Source organism: Mastacembelus armatus, chromosome 12, assembly GCF_900324485.2.
Source record: "Mastacembelus armatus chromosome 12, fMasArm1.2, whole genome shotgun sequence".
NCBI lineage: Eukaryota > Metazoa > Chordata > Actinopteri > Synbranchiformes > Mastacembelidae > Mastacembelus > Mastacembelus armatus.
Window position 1 is genome coordinate 12,475,790 of NC_046644.1, and position 25,054 is coordinate 12,500,843.

The 25,054-nt window shown below is 39.6% G+C and overlaps 2 protein-coding genes across 8 annotated transcripts; one reads left to right on the top strand and one right to left on the bottom strand.

Annotated features, from left to right (window-relative positions):
- Positions 1-1,292: 1,292 nt before the first annotated feature.
- Positions 1,293-20,474, bottom strand: LOC113124581 (nipped-B-like protein B). 7 transcript variants are annotated; one of them, XM_026297582.1, is made up of 47 exons: positions 20,343-20,474; positions 18,991-19,138; positions 18,177-18,342; positions 17,816-17,916; positions 15,765-15,873; positions 15,525-15,673; positions 14,849-14,976; positions 14,678-14,768; positions 14,074-14,553; positions 12,781-13,989; positions 12,502-12,618; positions 12,197-12,361; positions 11,935-12,003; positions 11,752-11,841; positions 11,569-11,669; positions 11,388-11,474; positions 11,044-11,275; positions 10,562-10,713; positions 10,385-10,465; positions 10,164-10,264; positions 9,941-10,070; positions 9,780-9,862; positions 9,535-9,667; positions 9,277-9,420; positions 9,084-9,170; positions 8,605-8,822; positions 8,402-8,504; positions 8,213-8,311; positions 7,919-8,065; positions 7,411-7,545; positions 7,217-7,315; positions 7,068-7,121; positions 6,864-6,972; positions 6,618-6,754; positions 6,263-6,403; positions 6,012-6,105; positions 5,695-5,849; positions 5,509-5,599; positions 5,198-5,371; positions 4,860-5,050; positions 4,626-4,733; positions 4,245-4,445; positions 3,946-4,092; positions 3,449-3,813; positions 3,174-3,348; positions 2,760-2,948; positions 1,293-2,514 (listed from the first exon to the last, which is right to left on the bottom strand). In XM_026297582.1, the coding sequence occupies exons 2-47, from the start codon at positions 19,052-19,054 to the stop codon at positions 2,155-2,157; spliced, it is 7,761 nt and encodes a 2,586-aa protein (XP_026153367.1). In that variant the 5' UTR covers positions 19,055-19,138; positions 20,343-20,474; the 3' UTR covers positions 1,293-2,154. The 7 variants fall into 7 exon arrangements, with proteins under 7 accessions (XP_026153367.1, XP_026153365.1, XP_026153361.1 ...); XM_026297580.1 differs by having other exon boundaries at positions 17,786-17,916; XM_026297576.2 differs by having other exon boundaries at positions 14,074-14,556; positions 17,786-17,916.
- Positions 20,475-22,406: 1,932 nt separating this feature from the next.
- mlana (melan-A) lies at positions 22,407-25,054 on the top strand. The gene is made up of 5 exons (XM_026297436.2): positions 22,407-22,510; positions 23,226-23,318; positions 23,525-23,621; positions 23,930-24,037; positions 24,690-25,054. Exons 2-5 carry the CDS (start codon positions 23,230-23,232, stop codon positions 24,756-24,758), a joined length of 363 nt encoding a protein of 120 aa, XP_026153221.1. The 5' UTR covers positions 22,407-22,510; positions 23,226-23,229; the 3' UTR covers positions 24,759-25,054.

The window sequence follows — 25,054 nt, forward strand, 5'->3', positions numbered from 1 at the left end:
ATCATGGTGATACATCCTTTTGTATGTAGTTGCTTTGAGTCAACTGTAGAGGAAAATGGAAATAAACAGACATTTTGTCTAATCTATACAAATCTATATAATCTATATATATATATATATCAGCCATATAACAACCCCCCCCCCCAATGATTTCACTGCCATGCAGGAATAATACAGATGCCTTTGTATAGTCACTAGTGATGGGCAGGTGAAGGCTCATGAAGCTTTTTCCTTCTAATTGTGTCAAAAAGATTCACAGCTTCAAGGTTTCAGTCTAACTAAGAACAGTGACATCTGGTGGCCAACTGAAGATACAACTCCACAACAGAGCTATTATTCATTCACTAACATGAGCCTTAGTTCACCTGGTTTTTATCACTGACAACGACAAAACCGAAAAACGGATTATTGAGAATTAAGGGGCAGTTTCGTTTCCCAAGTAGAAGAAGATGAGCGGTCGAAGAAGAAGAACGGCAAGTCCGTGCTGCGCTATCTGAGGTCCTGATGGTTTGTAGCATCTATATAAATGCATGTCATTGTATTAAAATCACAATACGATGTCACACTTAGCAGTATTTAGCGGACAGTCCCAAGTGGAGTTGCGTGGCTCCTGATCTCACAGAAATAAGCAGATGCTCCAAATCCGGAGGTGCTCGGGTCGAATCTTAGGCATCTGTTTCTATTCAGCAGCTCGTCAGAAGATATTGGAGAAATGCATTTTATTATTGTGTAAGTTTAACATTTAAATCAGCAATAGTTACATTAGGGGCGCTGTTCTGTATTGTCACATGCTCTTTCCCATTTTGATGAATTAATTCGAAAGTTGTAATATGGATAGTATAATGATGGGATAAAACCCTTTCAAAGCCATTGTAGGATAAAAAGTAGTGCAGCTTATTTGAAATATTAATAACAAATGTGTAAGTTGTGTGAACAGTCCACTAGAGGTTTGACCAACTGTAGCCTAAACAAGATAGAGTCCGGAGACTGAGCTCTACTGCAGACACTACAATTATATAACCACCGTTCATGCTATGAATATGAGTATTTCGTGACTCTGAATATGTATATTTGAACTGATATTAAAAAAATGCATGTCGGGAGCTTTTTTGCAGCTGGTCGTCATGCTGTCTGTATTTGTAACATTTTATGCTCAATTATGTTTCAGGTGTAAATAATTTTCAAAATTAAAAAAAAAAAAATACAGATCTCCTAACAACATGTTAAATGTAAGACCTACGGTGTTTTATTAGTTTTATTATACTGAATCATTACTGTACATGTGCATGTTTTACAATCTACACTTCTCCTTTGCTCCCATTATTGCTGTATTTTAAAATACATTTTGATATTTTGAAAATGATCCCACATCTGTACAGAATATGAGGTTGCCAGTTGTAACTTCATAGGTATAAACACACATAAGCTGGTTTTCAGTTATGGCAGACATAAAAGCTACTCCGGTATATAGGTATACAAGTATTATAGTAGCAGAGGGGGGTAATCCTGATTGGCCTGATTACATGCAGGTACAGTCAGCACAGGACAATTCACAAAAACAAGCAAAAACAAGTAACAAAGAAATACGAAAATTTTATTGTAACATTTGTTTCCCCAAGATATCGGGGACATGTTTTCTTACTCTGGGTTCTATAACATCAAAATCTCTTTTAAACACAATATAACTTCCCCTGCATAGGCACAGATACTGCACTGCTTATAACATAAATAAATTATACAAATGAACTCCATTACACAGTGTGGACAATCAAGAAAATGTTTAAAACAAGAAAAAAAGAAAGCAGTTAAAAGCTGCTGGAGCTCATGTCAAGTGAATAAATCCATCTGGTGCTAGTTTAAACCCCATGAACACTTTATTAAGAACATCATCAACACGCTAACATTCACTAAAATTTTTACAGAATTATGTCCAGATATAAACATGTTTATAATTAAAGTATAATACAGCAGGAGTAAAAATCAAACAACCAAGTTGCTGCACAACAGCTGAGGAATTCCCACACAACATTTTCCTTTTTGTCTTTATTCAAACAGACCAGTGTAAAAAAGATTTTGTCTTGTCCCTGTGTGTAGCACACTGGATCCACACAGATTTGGGTTGCGAGGGGTGTCTGTGTGAGTAATTTCAGTTGATTAACTCTTAGTCCCCTCTTTGGCAGCGTATAGCGCCCGTAACGTCTGTGCTACTTTGTTTGTGAGCTTGTGTCCACTTGTCAAGGAGATTTTCTTGTATATAATGTCTGACTCCTTAATATTGTCAACCCAAGGCACCTTTTTGCGACCATCCCGTTTTTTTGCCTCAGCCCATGGGCCAGAGTAAGATCCAGTCATCCAGTGTATACTGTAGCCAGTTCTGGTCTTCTGGACAACACGGGCAATCTGGGGTCTGTCTTTGTATTTGGGACGGCAGATGGCAATGACGTCCATGACCTCCACTGTCTCATTCATGTGACCTGAATCCTCCATGGAATCCCTGCCTTTCCTTGGTTTCCGCTGTGGAGAGAAGTAGTAAAAAGATTAGTGTGTCCAACAGTAAACTTTTTTTTTACTGAGATGGCACCTCGGTAGAGATGCCAGCCAAGATCAGCTTTCTGCAATAATGAGGAGAAACACAAATCCATAATAACCAATATGATGTTACTGTACTCTATTATAGAGGCACTACGTATACAGTGTACAAAGTCTAATAAGAACATGTTTAATCTATCCCACATATCGAAGGAGTTTTAAATTCTTACAGCAGGTGGATCTTCATCCTCACTCTCCTCTTCATCTGTATCCATTGGAGCAGTGCGATTATTGTGGTTGTGGTTCTGGGGTTTTGGACCCCTCAACAGTGAAGAAATGGCTTTGTTTTTGGCATTAGCATTTGCTTCACCCTCCTCATCCTCTTCATCATGATCCAAGTGCTCCATCAGCACCTTGAACTAAGAGAAATAAGTAGGGGAAACACAGCTAAGCTTATTTCAATTGTTGAACAGCAGTTCAACAGTGCATTGAATTAGCATGACATCACATGAGATGATTCCAAATTGAAAACATTCATTATATTTTTTAAAATTATTATTTCTATTACATATTCCTGAGATTAGAATAACACAAATAAATTAAAAACATTCTGAACGAGGAACTGCACAGTGCTGAACACTTACATCCAGATACTGTTTCACAATATTCCTCTTGGTCTCGTAGCTGAGATCTGTCTTGGCTAGATCACTCTTCAGGTAGTCCAGTGTCTGACGGGGGTTGAAGTGCACCTTAGACTTTCGGTTTACTGCCTTGTCATACACTTTAGCAGATTCTGTTGGTGAATATTTCTGGATTTTGCTGTAACACAAAGTTCAGATGAGCTTATGTCCTTTGAAACAGCAACTACTAGGAAGAGTTGATAAAAGATTTGTCTATGGGTATTTTGGACATGGCTTACCTGTCTGAGAATCCATACAGATTCTTCAAATGTTGTTTGAGCACCAGCAGCAGCAGAATACCCTGTGAAGCACTGGCAAAGTCCAGCAGAGGGCTGGGGTTTTCAGGGAGAAGGTCCATCACTGTGTCTTCATTGTCCATGTCAGAGTCAGAATCAGACTCCACAGGTTTCTTTTGCTTTCGGACCACCTCATCATCCTCATCGCTGCTGCTGCTGCTGGATCTGCTACTGCTCTGTTCATCGTCCTTATCTTCGTCATCGTCATCATCATCAGAGCTGTATTTTTTTCTCCGAGGCTGCTTCTTCTTCTTTTTCAGCTTTATCATCATCTTTTTTGCTTGCTGTACAGGCTCTTTCCTTAAAGACTGCGCATAGGACAAAATCACTCAAACACAGACCAATTACGCAATAAATATATCAAACAAGCTTCTATTTTCAGCTTACGATCAATGTAACTGAGAACAAAGGAATATACAAAATTACACAAAGCCCCTCACCTCCTTGAAAGACTGGAGAAGGTTGCTACCAGAAACAGACAGAGTGATATCTACATGGTGCATGATGAAAAGAGGTTCTTCCTGGGTCTGGTAGGGGAAGCAGGCCAAGTTGTCGGCTATGAAGAGCAGCATGTTCACCTCCGTTTTCTGCAGGAGACAAAAGCATGAAGAGTCCACTGTTAAAATGAATTATTCATGGACAGATTTATTACACAAAGACATAGTGTCCTTTTTTTTTTTTTTTTTAAATTCACCAAATCAAATGTGCGACCAATTCAAGGGAGACAGATTCAACTTACAGAGCTGTCATCAAACAGGTTGAGCAGGGAAATGAGGAAAGCCCTTCTGTGTTGTCGGTTCCCACGGACCATAGTGTAGAGATGAGAGCAGAGCGCAGCGTCTGAGTCATCGTGACGAAAACCTCGGATCACTGTGCCTTTGGATCCATTTATGGCCTGTTGTACCTGATAAGACATCTTCAACCCTGCGACGGCTTTCATCTATAAACACACCGAGATACAATTCAGCATGTACACAAAATGATGTTTAAAATCCTTCTAATTGAATACAATTTTTACTGAAGCATGTGTTTTATCATTATGTCAAAAGACCCTGGCCCATAGACTGAGCTACAGAAACCACTAAAATAAAAATGTGTAAAACGCTTCTGTGTAACTCACGTGGATGAATCCTGAATATTTCTTGTCAATCTCCACCAGCTGCTGATCAGCCTTGTTCTTCATGGTTGGCTCAGGGTCTGTTCCCATAGCAATTAGGTAGGGCACACACTGAAAAACAATTGTTCCCAGTCTGAGAACAGCTTGTGATACATACAAGATAACAGTGACACTAATAAAAAATTGTAATCCTCATAATCCTCATCAAAGTATACTCAAGTGAGACTGTGACTATACCTGTACAGGATGGATGAGGCCCTGGCTTAGAGTCAGCGTGATGACATTAAGGGAAAAGTGCCGAACAGTGGACTGTGAGTGGAAGAAGGACTCGAGCACCTGCTTCAGGTAGATCTGCATTATGGAGCTGCTCATGCCTGATGAGATGTCACCCATTTCCTTCAGATCCTCCTGCTTGGCTTGCTTCTTCCCTGAGTAAACAAAAACATCAACCTGATGAGTCTGTGGATGATGTGCCACTGACTGACATTGTTTAATGTAGATTCAACACTCTCACACTGTAATGATAATTTTAAGCAACTAAGCAGCAGAACGAACAAGATGGATGTTAAACTCACATTCACGATCAGCCTCCTGCATTCGAGAGTCCTCCTCCTGCAGGTATGTCTGAAGGTTTTTAAGCACCTGAATCTTCAGATTGACCAAACTTTTCTCATCTGAGAGTATGCTGTTATACAGAACCTTCACATCCTGCACAAACATGAGCTCTGGGTGCATAATGAACTGGAAGCCTTGAGAGAATGGAAATAATTAAAAAACAGATGTTTTCACAAAAAAAAAATAAAACTGCCATCAAAGAGAGAGACAAAATAACAGTATGAATACAGTCTATATATCTTTTGAGCAACTGAGATGAAGTGCAGGATACCTAGACCTATGATGGCCTTGACCTGGACCTCCTCATCTTCATGAGTAGTGAAGTACAGAAGAAGTTCCAACACTTTGTCCTTAATGACAATCTAAGGGGCACAGGAGGAGATTGAAAGAGTCATTCATCACAACAGGCCATGAAGCAGCCCTATACACAACATTCAAAGGGAGTCCTGGTGCTTACCTTATTAGCACCCTTAAACTCCTCCAGGTCAAAGTCAAAGTGTCGACAGAGAGCCCCCACAGTAAACAGTGAGCGGAGGAGAGTGGGTTTGTTAGAAACCAGAGTGGAGCTGCTGGTATCCTCTTGGTGCTGTGTCTTTAGCTTCGCCAGAGCTCCTATAAAATTATGCACACAGGTTGTTGTCTTATGTGAATATGGAATCAGATAATGAACATGAGCTTAAATGTAACCTTTAGCCCTTTAGCCTAAAGATGAATGGAAAGGTTAGCAATTAAAAGGCGATTGATAAAACTAATGCTACAGTACGCAATCCTTACCATAGTAACGATTGAAACAAGCCCAAACAAACTTGTAATTGTGTGTGACTTTGTTCACAATAGCACCGAGGCAGCTCACACAGTGTTGTACGACCTGAGAAGTATTCACAACACATTATGAAGTTGTATGCTCAGAGTAGGTGATTCACATGCAAATTGTTTATGCATTTTGTATATTACATAAAATATATATTATATAAAATCATGAATTTTTTATGCATCCATATGTGAAGGATGTAAATGTGACTTACTGTCATGCCATGCTTAATGATGAGCTTCATGAGGTCTTCTTCTATGGTATTGAGGAAAGTCTCGCTTGGGTGCTCCATCAGAGGCACAATCAGTTCCAGGATCTTGGCCACATTGCATATCACCATGAAATCATTCTGAGTCTGAAATTGCAGGAAAGATACATGACAGCTGCACAGTCCAAAGCTCAATTGGAAAAAAAGTTTGTGTGTTGAACACTTCCTTTGGCTACCACTAAATCCCGCAGGACAACATAGAAGCTGTCCTGTGACCAAGTGCCTCAGCAAATGATTTGCCATGTTTTAAGGCTAGTAAATAATAACATCCTTGTAATAATCAAAACAACATCGTACTTACATTGCACTTGGTGGTCAAGTAGGGTTGCATAGTCATGGCGTGTTTGACCATTAACTGTGCTCTGATTTTGCTAAACAGGAAGAGTGTGGTGATGCATGCTACAAGGCGACCTGAGCTGACCCCTTTGTCCTCACAGTCTGAAACACAAACAGAAAACTTTGGGATCGGTCACAAAGCTTTGTGTAACACAATAACAATGCAAAACGCATTTTATAAGCAAACACCTTTTATATTTATTTCTATTACCTGCGAGAGACTCCTCATATTTCAGTATGTGCTCTACAAGATTGTCCACCAGCTGAACACAGGCCTTCTTGGCAGGTTTGTATGAAGCGTCCTCTTCTGACTTCAGTAGCTAAACAGTCGTCATAAATAAGTTAGATAAGAAGGACTATCATAAAGGCGTGTAAGTTGCTGGTGAGATATCAAAACACAAAATAAACAACTTACATTTTGGAGAAGCTGCTCGAACCAATCATAGCCTGAATCTTTACATGCCAACACCTGAGGAAATTAAAAAAAAAAAAGTTTATAAGAACATCACCAGACTGTTTGTTATTGCACAGAATTTTTTTGTCACGATCCTGGATTATACGCACCACATCTGTGATGTTCAGGATCTTTCTGGTCATGGCATCTTTGTCATGACTGGGTGTGGGGGTGAACCAGAGTTTCTGGAATGTCTCATTCACTAGTTTCTGAATAGGAAAAGAGATTAAAAGTATATATAGTGGATGTTAGAAGTAAAAAACTTCCATCTGTAAGCAGCGTTCACCTAAAGATAAACACAAACCTTGATCCCTTCTTCATCATTGACCCTTCGGATCATTTTGACACACATCTCAGTGATCTTGTGGAAGCCTGGTTGTCCCAGACAAATATCCCTCAGGATCTTAATTACCCTCTTCCTTACACTGATACCTGTGTCCTGTGTAAAGAAAAAAATGGGACAGCAAAATATCAAATATCTTGTAGAAATGACAAAATGAATAAAGAAAGTAAACTGCATGTGTGATGGACAAACAGTAAAGTGGAGAATTAAGTGCCAAATGGTTGCAGTTCTTCCTTTGATATTTAGATGGCAGTAGTGGGAAAAGATTTAGCCTCAGCTGAACTTTTGCAGTGAAAATGAACTATTTGGTCAGAGTTTGATGAAGTCAAGGGAACAGTTTCCACTTGTCCCCATCTTATGAGACATACGGTATGTGGGTCATTCCTCTGCACAAGCCCCAAATAGTTATAGCTGTATAAGAAATAGATCTTCGCCAACAGGCCTCAAAAAAGTTAAGAGGAAAACCTACCAATATCCTTTCAATGAGCATGTCATAGTACTGCTCAATGAGCTGAGGTCGACTTAGCACAAAACGACCAAGAAGTTCCACAGCGGCCTCTCGCACGCTGGTGGAGTTGTCCATGAGGCGACAATGAACCCCACGCTGCATATCCAACTGAAAGAAAAAATATAACATTGGAACTCAAACACATATAAAAAGCAATAAACGATAGTAATAAGATGTTTAAAAAACATTTAGTGCCACTGCCATCATTCCATTCAGTGGAATCATGAGCTGTGTAGCAGCCACTAGAAGATTTACCCGTGCCAGAATACTTGGATCCACAGCCACTACTTCAGACAGACATTTCATGGCTTTAGTTCTGACTGCAATAGCACTTTCACCTAGTACTCTCAGAATCTAAAACAGCAGATGCAAAGAAAACTGTTATAGTGGTAGGCAATGCAAAATCATCTCTCAAACATGTTTATACTAAATGAATTGTCTTACCTGTGATAAATAAATATCAAAGCTCTGTGCGAGTGGCCTCATAGAGGCCAGATATCTAACTATCAAACAGGAGTCCTCATAGTCTACTGTGTCAGAGTTTATTCTGAAAGGAAAGTTATGAGGACAGTGAAATACCAGAATGGGTGAAGAAGTCAAGCGGCATGGCAAAATAGTGAAGTGATCCAGAGTGAAATGGTATGTACCTCAGAGAACTGATATATGATGGTGAAGTCTTCATGACCTTGCGAAGGAATTTCTTTCGTGCCTCGGCTCTCTGTGTAATCTCCCCAGTTGAGTCAACATCTCTGGAATGATGCCGGCCTTTCCAGTCCACATCATTCTCATTATGAGCCTTCATTGCTTTCTCTGCCTCGGTTGTTGTGTCCCTGAACCACTGGGCAATGTAAAACTTTCTTGCAAACTGGATGAAACAAATGTATACATGGTGAACAACACTAAACATATTCAGGCACACTATATAGAATAATACCACTTTGACAACAAGGAAACTTGTTAAACATGTCCCTGTGCTAAACCACCTGTGGTCTTCATATAACAGGAGTACACAGGTCACATATTACTGCATGCAAACACTGAGCTTCCAGTCCCTTAGGGAGCCATAAAAGTGACCATAATGATTTGTGTAAATACACAGCTTAATATATGTAAATTAAAAACTCACAGCCAGAGATGGATCTGTCTCAATATTCTCATCTAAGTAGTCTAGCAAGGCCTTCATGAGTTGCTGAATCTCATCATTGCCTGGAGTCTGTAAGGAGATCAATAAGAAGCTTCTCAAAAGCAGCTCAGCAGCACTGTTGATTTGCTGGAAAGGTTTAAGGGTTTAAATTATATATTATTATTATTTTACCTACCTGATTGAGGATGCGGTCAATAACCTTTTGGTCCATCTTTCCAGCGACAGCATCTTTACGCAGGTGAGAAGCAACAGTGCCAAGATAGTCCAGTGATGCCACCCGGAGTGCCATTTCTGTCTGCTTGTTACTGAACTGATGCACCTGCAGCACAAAAAAGGAAGTTAAAAAATGTCAAGTGAAAAACAAAATTCAGCAGCTGTTTCTACTGCACAGTTGGCAACTGACGACACCTCTGATGTGACTGGTGCTACTCACCAACAGCCGGCCCAGTAAACTGAGCAGCAGTTCAGCTGCAGGCCACTCAGGCTTATTGACTGTAGACAGCAGGTCATGAACAAAGTTTTCAAACAGAGGCCTGTAGTCCTCCTCTCCCTGCTTACTGCCACACCTGGCACATACAGAATACAATTTTAAATCTATAGATTATGGGTTGAGGTTAAAGAGTGGATGACATCAGGTATACATCAGGGTGGATAGCGACAGCAGGAACCAAGACTCACTTCTTGAGAAAAACTAACAGGAAATTCTGAGCTGTCCTCATGGCAGTTTCATAAGAGTTTGTGAGAAGGACAACTTTATCCACCTAGGAAAAAGTACACAATAGGTAAACAATGTCTGAATCAAAGCATGTTTTCCCATCAGTTAAATCCTTGTTGACAACCTTCTTGTTATGTTCATCCTCCATGTCTCTCTCAGAGGGAAGCTGTACCACACACTGGATAAGCTGAAGCACCAGGGCTGTGACCATCTGGATACACAAGGGCTCTCCATCTGAATCACTGCTGGTAAGCCTGGGGAAGTATGAACAATTAGCATCATTAGGTAACAGGAATGATGCAGATTCAATGTCATTTTACTGAGGAAATACTGACACATGTTGTTACCTAAAGTTCCTGAGGCTGCGTTTACTAGTAGGCAGTCTAGCTAGGGAGGTGAAGATCTCTTCAAGTATGAGCTGCCTGTGCCTCTCGTAACGAGAGAAGACCTGAGGAAAAGTAAAATGCAAAACACAAAATTAAAATATAACAGAAAGGATGCTGTGCAGGATAATGTCATTAAAAAATAAATCAAAATAAGATAAAATAGCAAGCCATGGGAAACTTACTGCTGTCACTAGTGTGATGGCACATAACTGCAGTTCACTGACATGCTCTACAAAAAATGGCGTAATACCCAGGTTGGAGACCTAAAAAGCCCCAAAAGCATGTACGTTAGAACTCAACAGTCAAGGTTAAAAAGGGTCATGAAGATGAATAACATCAGACCACATTAAAAGGCTCACCTGGAGGATTGTGGTGTCAGTTAGCAGCTGGATCTCCAACAGCTCTGAGACGTTACTGACAATATCACACACTTTGTTGTAGAGCATGACTACCACCTTTTGTTTATGGGGGGGACATTTGCTTCTCTTGGACTTTGAAGTGTGCATGCCACCTTAAGTGAAGGAGATAAAGAAAAACAAGAGTTGGATAAAACCATTTAAACGAGCAAAAAAAAAAAAAAACAAAGATAAGAGACACAGCTTTTTTAAAATCTTAACAAATTAGTGTTTGAATGTGTCAAACATTAGGTAGAAATTTCTATATTCAACTGGAGGGCATCACAGAAAATATGACAACAAGAATAACCATTACCTAGCTTTTATTTAATAACGTGAAATGAGATAAGAACTGTCATCAGAAATGTAAGATACAGGGTTTGCATTTTTAGAAAATTGACTGCCATATTTCTAAAACATTTTAGGAGAACAAATACTGTGCTAACCTCCATGGGGATCTACTCTGTAGACTGGGTCATACTGAGGATACAAGGAGTTCTGCAGATGGAACTTGGTGTATTGCAACACTCTTTCAATCACATCCTCTATATAAACAGCCTTGGGCATGTGTGGAGATGTCATTATGTTCAGTGCAGTCAAACAGGCATCAGCAGACTTAGTCACCCTCTCCATGATAAGGTCACGCCATAACCGCTCCTCATCCATGGAATCATTATCCTACAAATTCCAAAAACAATTAGTAAAAAATAAAACGAAGGATAGAACTTGTGAAAAGCTCTAATAGCTTTAAAGGTAAAACCTATGAAATACTGTCAGGTGGAAAACTTACATGATTCAATAATGTGGAAAGTTTGACGCTGTCCTGAATGTTTTTCTCGAGAATATTCAAAAATTTCACCAGTTTATCACATGAAAACTGTAGACCAAACAGATGATGACGGTTACTTTCACCACAGTGCAGTTGTGAATTGATGTAACAACAGCAACAGCATAAAACAAACAGCTCTTACCTTCTTAAAGATGCCCATAGCTTTAATCTTAGCAGAATCACTGCCTAGCTCGCTTAGCTGGTGCTTTCCTAGCAAGAGCTCTTGAGGAATCTCATCATCATCTGTGTGAGGGCACAAAATTCTAGTTTTAACCTTTCAACTCAACTCTTCAACAAACATCAAGACCTTTGGAAAGATGTTTACCTGTTGCAGTGAGGTCCACCTCCTCAAGGTTCTCAAGAATGCTATCCACACTGGCTGAGAATCTTTTAAATGTGGAGGAGTCCATCATATCTGTCAACAAATGTAAACAAACTGACTAAAAATATGTGCTTTTAAAACGCAATAAGATTATAAAAGTTCAAATTCAAAGTGGTAAAACGATACCCGCTGCTGTCTTGGAATCGTATGCCTTCTTGTTTTTCTGTTTGTCCTTTTTCTTCAATTTTCTCTCAACTGAACAAAAGAAAAACACAGTAACATTAGTCGAAATTGTGACAGCAACAACAAACCCTCAGTGATATAGTTGTGATCATTTTTTAATTTTTGCTTTCACAGAAACAAAACCAAAAAAAAAAAAATCTTGTCAACACTGTCCCTGATATTTTTTTTTTTTGCTCAGTGGCACACATATGCAAATAAAACTCACCATCACTTGGGCTCGGTGGTGGAGAGGCTTCATCTGAATCACCTGAGCTCCATTCACGATGACGACTACCTGACCCGTGGCGACCACTTCGATGGTGGTCTCTGGAACTGTTCCTCTCGTGTTTCCATGTTTTCTCATGGCCTTTCTTGCATCTTTTCCTTGCAACTGAAACAATTGCAGGACACAAATCAAGTTTTCACTTTACAACTGCCAAAAGTAGAGATAGCAAAGCACTTTTAACAGATTTTTGCACCACTCGGATGTCTATGTGCAAACATTGTGAATTCTTTAGGTTTAATGCTCACACTTATTGTCAGAGTCATCATCATCATCATCTTCATCTGAGTCCACCTCAGTGTATTTGGATCTCTTACTGACCATACTGTGCCTTCGCTTATTTGTCCTCTCGCAAAATGCCATCTCTGTAACCACAGAAAACGTTATACTTGCAATTATTAAATCATTACACAGCTCTTCATCCAGAGCTATTTACCTGTCAGTGACTTTAATTCTGAGCTAATAGTTTAAAATAAATAAACACTTTAAACATATTCACCCTCTTTAATAAACAAAGTAAATCATACCTCTCCCAGGTTTGTCAAAGGAGATCCTCCTAGATCTGGAGCTGTGTGCATTCCTGCTTTCTTTAATGATCCTTTTTACTTCATCAATACTGAGTTTCCGAAGCACAACAACAGGCTTAGCTCCTTTGTTCAAATTCTCAATCAATGACACTCTCTCCAGCCTGACCAGGGGCTCGCTCCAGGCCTCTCTGAATTTGCTTGGAAGTTGAGGATCTTTATCTCTCCCGTCTTGTTTCAATTTAGGAATCACAAAGTTTTTCAGACTCCCTGACTTGACTCCCAGTAGGTATGAGGGGAACTCACTAGGTTTTGCCTCAAAAGTTCGCTGTTTGTTCCCAGCATGGCAACTAATGCTGCCATCACCACTTCTCTCCTCTTTCTTTTGAAGAGTGGAAGTGTCTGTCCTCGGACGACCGTGGAAGTCAGCAGGTTTTCTGCATCCGTCCTGCTTCACTCTAAAGCTGTCAGATTTAGTATGCCGATCAGGAGAGTGTCTGCTGGAGTTTTCCTTCAACAACGTCTTGATTTTCCTTTCCTTGTCTCTATCTCTGCTTCTATCCTTGTCTCTGTCTCTATTTCTTTCTTTTTCTCTATCCTTATCCTTATTTCCATTCCTGGCTTTATCTTCTCCATGTCCACAGTTACGCTCTGCCTTGCTAGTGGTTTTTGGAGTCACAGGTTGGCTGACATGGGATCGGTGACTGTTGTGGTTCTTTTGCTCTTTGTGGCGCGAGTCAGAATGCCTGTCATGTTTTTGCCGTGGTGTGTCTTGCCATCTGTCATCTGAGTGTCCCTTGCCACTGTCAGTTTTGCCATCATGTCTGTGTTTGGATTCCCGACGACTTTCCTCTTTCTGTTTTGGAGTGTCCAGCTGTCCATCTGAGACACTTTTTCTGGGACAGTCAGCATGCTGCTTGATGACCTTAGGTCTGTTTTCAGTGACTTTCTCTACCTTCCCATCAATCTTTGAGTTTAGGCGATGTAGGTGGTCCTCCAAGACTACTACAGGCTGCCCTATCACTCTTCCAGCTTGCTGCAGATCAATACTGACCATTAAAGCAGGCCGACTGGAACCGTTACTTGCAGCATTTGTCTTCTTGGGTGTTAACTTGGTGCCAGTCTCGCCTGTCTGCACAGCAGGCCCATCACATGCCTCTGCTCCGAATTCCTGAGGATATGAATCTTGCTTCCGTTTCTTCAGTGGTTTGTCTGCAATAAACATCCTAGTTTAAGTCAGGACTGTGCAAAAAATGTGAGAAAGCACAGGGCAAAACGAGACACACTTAAACTCACCTTTATCCTGGACTTCTTTAGAGCATCGTTCCCTCTCATTGGCTGACTCGTTTTCTGTTCTCTCAGTCTCTGCAAGTGCATCTATCTCAGCATCATCACACAGAACCCCACTGGGAAATCTAGTCTCCTTGGCATTTGGCTGCTGACAACTTGCCTGCTCCTCAAATTCTAACCTATGTAACAAGTCCTGGGCAGTCCTTGACCACTGATTATGATTATTCATTAAATCACTTTCATGGTCTGAGTTCATATGTGTCTTTGGAGCTTCTCCAGATTGGTCTAAATCTGGAATCCTCACTCGAGACAGTTTTAAAGTCAGCCTGGCAGAACCTTTTGATGGAGAACTAACAATGTCATACAAAGCATTGTTGTCCATCTGCCCATTGCCTTCTTTACTCCTTTCCTTCTGCTTCTTTTTGCAATCAGCAGATGTGAGGAGAAGGTCAGGCATTTCACCTGGTGGCACATCGTGCTTGGATCCTGCTGGAACAAATAAAAAAGGAAAAGTGAGCAGCAGCGAAAAAAAAAACTTGCCACAAAATGACTTGAACAAAGTAGAATCTAAAAAATTCAGAAGAATGAACTTTTTACTAAAGCAGCATACTTTTTGCAATCTTTTCTCTCCCAGAAGGAGAACACACAGGCCGTGATGATTTAACTGTAAATGCAGCAACTCTCATGGAGGGGTCATTCTCCTGTTGGAACACAAAATAGTATCGTCACTTCTGTCAGCATGCTAATGTCTAGTTTAAGATATCTAGGCTTTTTGGACTACCTCATTTTCCAGTCTTCGAGCCATTTTTATGTATTCTTCATCAGAACCTAGTCTCACGTTAAGATTCGATGAACTATTTAGCTGTCCAGACACCTTGTTGTCATGGATATTTCTCACACCAGCAGCAGCTAAAACAGAAAGCAAAATAAAGTCTCCACTTAAATTGTTTCCCTCACATCTGCCCATGAAATAAACATTCTTTTCCACCTTTACAGCCAGCAGCATTTTCACCATATTACAGTGTGTTACCAGAAATTGTCAGCTTTCTCTCCACCACATTTGGCCATATAAAATTAGTGATGTTAAATTTCTCTGAAACACCCTGAAGGTGTTGACTCTGTAACTCTTGTGAAGCGTGACCAGTGCTCTGTCAGTGAACAATGGGCCACAATTTGACTGTGTTCAGTATAGCATCCTCTTTCTTTTAGAAGGCATCATGGTTTAGGTAAAACACTAGTAACATATACTGTAAATCAACGTTATTAGTTAAAAATAAAAAAAGAATGTAACAATAACTATCCAACAATTGTGTGATTGAGTCTTGTTTTAAACCTGTCAGAGTACAAATTCACACAACTTTCCAAAACTCTTCAACCAAAAGTTTGCTATTTGCTGTGAAATCCTAACAGAAGGCAGGCAGCTGATGGAATTTCTCTGGACTTCACTTTCTACTCACCTTGCTGAGCCTGTTGGTGCTGGGAATAACTGGGTGGGTTGTACTGCATGTAGTCTGCGGGACTCTGCGGGGTATAAGGACTAGGTATAGGGCTGTTCTGCTGGGGTATAAACTGAGTAGCTGACCCAGACTGTGAGGATATAAAGCATCTGAAAAATGAGGATGGTAAGAAGCTGTCTTAGTAGAAGAACAGAGGCTTCTGGATCTTCATCATCTGACAGTATGCTGGCACCGCCTTACCCAGAGGGGCTCTGAGGGACAGTGGTTTGCTGAAAGTTTGATGCTGGGCTCCCATGTACTGGATTCTGTGGAATCTTATACTGTTGGACCATTGGCTGTTGCATTACACCTATGAAATAAGGAAAAAAAAAAAATCAATAATTAGAGACACACACACAGTTTAACATGCATCACTCTGCAGCATCTCTTTACCTATGAAATGGAAACTCAGTAATACCTACCCTACCTTATTTTCCATTAACAATGTTTTGAAGAGGTGTTCAATGTTATGGTTATTTTTAAGGCCAAGGGTAGTGTTGTTGAATTGGGTTGCATAATAGTAAGAGGTATTTCCGCTATTGTAGAACATTGATTTGTGTACTGTAAACTCTAAATGTGGGCGGACAAAACTTTGAAAATGTCTTTCAATATAATGCAGTTCAAAACAACACCACCACTATGTGTAACCAAAGAAACTACTATACAATTATAATAATCTATAATCTAATCTCTATAAATCTAATCCTGAATTTCTGTTTTTCAGATTAATAAAGTTTATCTATTCTGATCTTTTACATATAAATAATTGAATTACACCAATATGATGTATGACAATTAGGATAACAGTACCAACAATATGATAATCATATTTAATCAAAAGGCCCTTTAAAATGCCAGAAGAATTTGGAGTTCAGAGCGGTGAAGGCGGAGGTTATTGCTGCAGGAGAATGGTGAGGGTTAACCAAGGTGGAAGAAAATGTATAACATGTCTGGTGACAAGTACACATTGAGAAGATCTTTGGAATAGTATTTCACTGGATCAGAAGTACAAATCTCTTGCTGCTGGCTAAAATAGCACAAATCATAGGACCAAAATGTTTCACTACAGCAATCAGTGATATCAAGTCCACTGATATTGTGACAAAACAAATGCAACTGAGCTCAATTTTAATAAGCAGTATCACACTATGACTAAATATAGTGTCACAAGTACTGTAAAATTAGTGCCAAAGACTAGAAATACATTAAGATGAAATGTTTTTTTTTTTTCCAATTACAGGGGCACTTATAATCAACCATCAACCATCATTTGTAAGTTAGCCAGTAGTGTATACCACAATACACTGAACTATGCAGGAAGCTTACCAGTAATTATGACAGAGGTTGATGCCAGTGTCATCTGTGTATCCAATATAAAGACGTATTTTAAGATTTGGTCTATCCAAATGACAAAAAATGTATTTGCCACAATGTTATCTAGCCATTAAAACAGCTTTGGTTTTCATTTGGCCAGGATTTGAGATATCTGTCTTTAAGATTTCCTCCACCATCACAATAAAATGGAAATGAATAGAATTTAAAATGTTTGGTTACAGTATCAGAGAACTGAGAAATAAGAAAATAAATAAATAAAGGCAACAAGTCCCAGATTACCCAATTTACTCCAGATAATCCTTCTTTTAACTAAACTAAGCTAAAAATCGATGGACTGCTCATTTATCTGGATCATATTAGCGTTACTCTTAAACCTCTTGTAAAAGAAATAACTGACCAACATTTACATATATACAGGCAGAAACTTAAATGACCAAACATTACAGTTTTACAAATATCTGAGTCATGCCAAAGAATAAACAACACAACAGGTGATGCTGCCAGTGGTTTCCAGAGGTTTTCCATCATTCTGTTATAGCATGAAAAAACACAGGTCAAACTGATAAAATTATTGATGAGCAATTACTTTCAGTAATTTCTGCAGTACAATGCAACAGTGACAAAGCTATTAGTTACAACTGTGCTTTACAGGTCAAAAGGTCTAGAATTTTATTTATCTCAAGTTTAATCTCAATGTTTCTGCAGTGGTTCTCAGTTTAGGAAGTGCTAGTGTAAGGAAACAAGGCACATGTAATGCATCTGATCCAGGAAATGCTTAGGTGAAAATTTGTTATGCACTGGAAATCGAGTACAGCTAAGCAGGGGAGAGCACATGCTCTGAGTTTAACTGCAGAGTCAACAGCAACAACTCTGTGTCTCCTCCTTACCACCCCAACCCTTGTACTGGGATGGCATACTTTTGTCCCTGAAGATTTTGGGGTTCCTGGACAGCAAGGTTTGTAAAAGCACTGGTATGTCACCCTCGGGTTCGTCATTCTCCAAGGTGTCCTTTAATTCTCTGCAAAGCAAAGAAAAAATCCAATGTCACATTGCATGCAATACCTGCTTACTGGATTAGCTTCTTCGTCTTAACTCTTGAATTCTGCTACATTTCTACCAACATCAGTGGCAACCGCATAAAAGTAATAATGATTTCTTTCCCAATTCATCTCCAATTTCAAGGCTAGCAAACTTTTACAAAACTACTGTACTAGCTACCAACAAGCTTTTCCTCTGTGTGTTTCCTCTAGGTGTGACAGATCAGTGAGTGGTACTTACATGTGTTCAGTGGAGACCTGGTTAAGGCAGTGTGCCAGCTGAGTCACCAGATTCTCATCCCGACACACCAGCAGGCTGCTGACTTCTTCAGAGATCCTTCCATTGTAGAGTAGACTCTTAGCAGTGGTAGCAGGGAGAGGAGAAGGCAAGGGCAACTGGTTCAACACTAAAGGCATGATTGAAAGACAAGTTAGGCTGAACAGAAAATGAAAAGATAGAAAAAGAAATCATTGAAATCATTATCTGTGTGGAGATAGTGCCAAATGTAGGCTACACACGGTATATGTTGACATGTGTTGGTAGAGTTTACCTAGAAATGTTAGGTTATATGAAAAAATTGATCATGAAATTGCTGTGATAAGGTAAGGTATGCCATCTATTTCTCAAAAGCCCTTGAATATGTGTTAACTATTATATTTACCCCTATAACACTTCATTTTTACAACCTCAAATTTAATAACTTTGAATAACTGCTGTAACAATTGAATTTCCCCTTGGGGATTAATAAAGTACTTCTTCTTCTTCTAACCCAATGTAATACATGACTTCTGCTTTAAATCATCATAGTGAACCATATGATGTCCTGCTGGTAAAAAAATGTAGTCTAAAATAAATTTTATTGTTCAGGTTTAGGGTCTCCAAGCTTAGACCAGCCCTTCTTCAGGAATGTCCCCTCTGTCTGCCCTGTAGCCACCAGCAGTGACAAGTTTCAAAATGACCAACTTCTGATATAACTACACAGCGGCTCAAGTATTCCTTAGCCTTGCCATGAACAGGCTGTGCGATCAACATTAAAGAAATGAATAGTACTTACAGTCTGTGAGGCTAGCAATTCCAGCAAGTGTAGTGATGGGCACATGAGGCATGTCACCATTCATGCTGAAGATGAGGTCAAGGGTCGTGTCAGTGCACAGGCTGCTCAAGATCACCAGTCACTCCTTATTCCTCACATCTCTGGCATTCTGTAGAGACAAACAAGTGGCAGCAGACAAAATGCTCACTGTCAACGAAGTTTGGCTGCACTTTAATGTATCATTGTTGCTATTGGGGTGACTAGTACTAAGAAATGGCCTAATATTTTCCATCTATATAGAGGGTGCTTCTTCTGGGATGAGGATTCAAAACTGTGTCAGTTCATGAGTGTGCATTATCACAGCTCCAGTTTATGACGCCTCACAGCAACCCTGAGCTTGTATTTACAAATGACTGATTTATAACAGTTGCTGTTATCAACCAGTGTATTCAGGTGTCCAAACCACCTTATTCCCTGGTACCCTTTCTTCTACCAATACACACATCCAATGTGCACATTGCTATTTCACAATAATGGCTGCAGAAACATGCATTACAATTAGACTCGGGTAGGTAGCGTTAACTAATTTAAAATAATGTTTATTAAAAGTTAGTCAATCGATTCTCCCTGTGTGTGCGTTTGTGCATTTCTAACCACAGTGACAGCTTGTTTGTGTGTTTATGTTGATTTCAGCTGCTGAAACATACCAACACTAAACAAAACCGAAAGGGTATTTTAAAAAAAACAAAGGAAAAACAAAACAACCTTGTAGCTAGCTAGTTTTATGTCAAAATCTGTCATTTGTTAGTGTCCGCAAGGTTAACGACACTGCCCAAACCATAGCAGCAACATTAGCTCACCTTGACACACGATGTAAATGTGTTATTGTTGTTGTTATTATTATGTTGGTATCGTAGCAAGGACGAACAGACCAGCGACGTCTGTAAAGTGCTAACACGAACTCGAGGTTGGCCGGCTAGCAACAACTGGAGATGCGGCTAACGTATGCTAACTGGTTAGTATGAGACTTGCCTTAGCTAGCATCACCGGGAATGCATGGAACCCAGTTAGCCGGGGGGTTACCTACCCTGAACTGCTCTTTTTGTTAAACGGATCACCTACGGGTTTAGATGTTCACCTCACACTCGCTCTGGCCGACGTCGATGCACCTAAGTGGACCTCGGACTTGCCTATGGAAGCGTAACCCCGACCCGACGCCAGGGAGGCAGAGGTACAAAACACAGACCCCATCACACATCAGGATTATCCCCTCAGCTCATCCCAACGGCCGCCCGGTGCGCTCGACTAAACACTCGGGAAGGTGATCGATTTGTCTGAAAAGCGGGTGTTATTGTTGAATCTGGTTTATTTACCTCTGGATGTGAGGAGAAAGAGAAGTGGTTCTGGTGAGGGAGGAGAAGCAGGGGGAGGAGCAGAGTAGGATGGCAGCTGGAGCTGGAGCTGGAGCTGGAGAGGTGTCTCTAGCTCCCTCTCCGTCCCGCCGCTCAAACAGCTCCTCCAATAGTAACTAGTTAGCACAACGGCAGCGATCCCTGTGGCAAAGCGTTTTAACAGCATTTCACATCATTATCATCAATTACATTTCAGATATCTACAGTCACATTTTGACTAGTCCCACTTCCACTTTGGATATCCGAAATTTGTTATATGGCAAAAGTTTGGACACACTTGCAAAGTTTCAATGAACTTTGAATTCAAAGTTTCCAGGGAGATGCCTCCACTGGTTGCCCGGTCTACCGTGCTCGATTTCTGGGTAAAAGTTTTCTGACTCCCTGGGGTTCTTACCTCCAGGGTTTCCAGCGGGGAATGCATCCACCTGTTACCCAGACTGCAGTGCTCCATTTCAGGCGTAAATTGTCTTACTCCCTGGCGGTCTTACCTCCAAAGTTTCCAGGGAGATGCCTCTACTGGCTACCCGGCATGCGGTACTTCATTTCTGTTTTTTTTTTTCATTTAAAAAAATCAGACTCCCCGGGGGTTTTATTTCCAAATTTTAAAGCGGAGGATTCATCTACCTGCTACCCGGGCTGCTGTGCTCCATTTCTGGGTAAACTTTTCTGACTCCCTGGGGATCTTACCTCCAGGTTTTTCAGCAGTAGATGCCTCCATGCTCCCAGGCTGTGGTGCTCTATTTCTGTATAAAAGTTGCTGACTCCCTGGGGGTCTTTGCTTCAGCGTTTTTCAGCGGGGTAAGCTGCCATCAGCCATACGGTCTGTGGAGCTCCGTTTCTGTGTAATATTTTCTGGATGCCCTTTCCAAAATTTATTAGATATCTGAAATTACATTTTGATTAGTCAAAAGTCACATTTAATATATCTACAATGCATTTTTGACTTGTCAGAATTGCAGATATCCCATCTACAATTGAATTGTGACTAGTCATATATTAATTTTGGATATTAAAAAGATATTTAAGATATCGTTTGCATGTGTCAAATTACACATATCTTCAATTGGATGACTAGTCAAAATGTAATTACAGATCTAAACTAAACGTTTTGTTTTTTGGTTTTTGAAATGCCAGGCTGTAACAGAAGGTTCTAGAAATATATTATCATATGTTTATTTTTCTGATCAGTCATTTACTTGTTTTTCATGCTCATGAGGAGACCTCTCATCACAATGAGGCATTCAATCAGCTGACTGTGCCCAGACACGTGTTAACCAAGTTTTGTCCAAATCTACAAAACATGCTCCCACTTATTCAGCCTTGTAGGAGTGCAGATATTTGTATTGCTATAAGAAACAAAAATATAGGCCTATATAATGTTAAGGCACTGAAGTTGAGACACATCAAAACTGGTTACTCTGTTTTATAAACAGATTTAGGTCTCCCTCTTGTGGAGAAATGTTTTTGCTGCATTTGTTACTACACACCAATTGAAACCTATGAGTTGATTTAGCAGTTTGGGGATTTAAATGTTAACAAGCTGCTTCGTTTATATATTACATTATACATTTTGATGCCTCAAATTTTTATCTTAGTATTTAACATTAACTCTACAGCAGATGTTAATTAATAAACAGAGCAAAACTGGAACGGCCTTAATCAAAATTAATATTTATGAGACGTTTTGCTCTATCGTTTATTTACAAATGTGGTAACACTTGTAGAGCTATAGCAAAATAAAATCCCACAATCCATTATTTTGGAGTCTCAGAAAATAACTGAAATATTTGTTGATCAATATTATGTAATGGATTGGTGACTTTTTTTTACTGAATTGATTATTATATTTGTACACACACACACACACTTTAATATGAAAAGCCAACAGCTGACTCCTGTAGTTTCACGAGTGGATAATAATGTTGCGTTCAGGGCCGCGGGGTTTCACGGTAATTACTCCGCTTCAATGGGTTTAACCATGAGCCTCTAACCCGTGACGGTCATGAGGATTTTCTGCCCCTCTTTTCTCACCGACATTTGAGGAGTCAAATAACAGACACCCGAGGACCGAGTCTTTTGAGAAGACTAAACCGGAGGAACTTTTCTCTGCAATCGCATTATCCAGTTTGGTAAGAGTGTGATCTGTTTGTATTCTTTCTTTTCTAGCATCACTTGTTTCTTTACATCCACTGCAGCAGGTGTTGCTGGTCACCGCGCTGGACGACTACATTACTGACACAATGTACTCTCAGTTAATATAGATCCTCTAACATTATTCTTGCGTTCAGCCCTTTTATTAGTAATCTTTATCCTTAAATCATCGAGATGCAACATGTTATGCTTTGCAAAATCGCTAAGCAGCTTGATTGTAGTTGTGACAATTTGTATATATTATTTCATTTTAACAAAGAAAACGAGATTAATGTTATTAGTTATCTAATGCTTCAAATGAATATTTTACTATATATATTATACTAAGTTATGTCACTTAAAAAGCCATAATCCAGACTTTTAGATTAAAGAAATAATAATGTGTTGTGATCAAATTCATTAGCCTTTTCCTATTCCTTTATCTCACTGAGATACAATTACTGTTCTATATTTTGCAAGTGATCCCATATGCTTGGGAGTAATGTTGCCAAAGGCATAGCAGTAGACACTATACTGCTTTTACACATTACACAATGAATGGTCTAGTATTTATTATCATGTAGTGTAGGCCATTCTTAAACTTCATTTACACAAGGAAAATGGCTATTATTTCATGCAGTGAAAGAAAATAGGGGCCGATACAACAGTTTTAAATAGTTATAGTAAACAAAGTGATTTTCTGTTGACTTTCAGCTTGATGCGGTGCAATCATACAGACGGGATGCCTCGAGGGGACTTCAACGTTTATTTTGCCAGCAGAAGAGGAGGATTCGTCAGAGCTGAGGAGTATGTGTGTCTGTTTTATCTTAAAATCAGTGATGTGATCTAAATAATAATCCCACCACCACTACTACCCCAGTGACTTTGTTGTACAACACAGTTTTTTTGTATTGTTAGAAATATTCATTATGTGAATATAAAAATGCTATGCCAAAGTAAGAGATAAAGCCATAAACAATCATTTAAAAAAATGTCTTTGTCTGTGAATCCAGGGCAGTGGGCATAGCTCTACTGGTGGTAATCCTGGCAGCTCTCCTCATCCTGGGCTGCTGGTACTTCAAGAAGAGGAGTGGCTACAAAATACTAAGGGTGACTTCATAATTTCCTTAGTCTTCATATTCTCTACTTAAGCAATGATTTATGTGGGTTATTCTAACAAATGTTTCTACAAATATCATTGCATGCTGTAAAGTGATTCCCACATTTCAGTTTTCTTTAAATGATATGTGGCACATGAAAATGAAAAGGGAAATCGTTTTCATCAGATTCACAACCTCTTTCCATGTCCAATGTTTCTTTTTGTAGCTCTTTTCTGTTTTCTCCCTGTTACACTCCAATTTTATCATCCTTTTCTCATCTCATTTCTCCTAACTCCTCACATATTCTTTTCTCTGCAGAGTCCTAGATCAGGGTCACCAGGATATACAGAAGGCCAGTATTCAGAGGCAGGTCCTTCGGCAGATAACAAGATGGCTCTCACTGACTTTGGCAGCTTCCGATCTGCGGTAAGGGGACCAGCAGTTACACGACTGATTTAATTCCTTTGCCCTCCATTGTACTCTCTATTCCCCAGACACAATCATTTGTAATGTCAGGAAAAAGATAGATACTAGCAAATAGACTATTGTACAAATAGAAAGTAAAATGTTTTCTCTTTGATTTGTATCAATCAATTATTAGTATTAAATTAATTAACCAATTAATAATTAACTAATGGGTAGACTCAAAGTCTGTGCTAGGCAGAGTCCATGAAAGAGAACCCTTGTTTAGTGCAAAGGGCTAAGAACACAGTGTGGAGCACATGAAGCTGATGAAACAGATGCCTGAAGGAGAGATTATTTTGTCACCAGACTTGGGAAAGGTATAAAAAATGTTTAATTCCCAAGGGTATGTGTATCCCTGCATGTGGGAAAAGTTAAGGGAGGAGCATCAGATCAGCAGCCATGAGATGAGCAAGAGCACAATGTTCTTAAACAGTTCCCCATCCCTTTGTATTGCAGCAGTTACCAGTTATAAGAAAAAAACATTTCAACCATGTTTGACCCACACTTGAGTCCTTCATTATAAAGACTCAGATTGTTTATGTAACCTTATCAGTGTGAGATATTTTCCTGAAATTCCATCTGGTTCAGTTCTATTTGTCCCACTCTTCCTCAGGTTCCTAATGCTCCTCCAGCCTATGAAAAGATTTCCTCAGGGCCACTGCCTCCCCCTTATTCACCCTGAAGGACTCCTATAGAAGACAAACAGATGCCTGAGGAATAAGGAAAATGCTGAAGATAAACTCTAAACTTCATCTGTTTTCTGACGATATATACATCCCTATGGTTCCTAATGCTTTGTAGCTAAATTTACCAGTAGGTCAAGCTATTGGTAAACACTTTTAGTATGTAGTTGTCACCTTGTAAACATTCACATTTATGAGCATAATGTTCAGTACATACTGTAGTTTGCTTCAATAAACAATAAAAAAAAACACCTATGAGTAAAGAAGCATTTCAAACACACGTGTTGGGGACAGT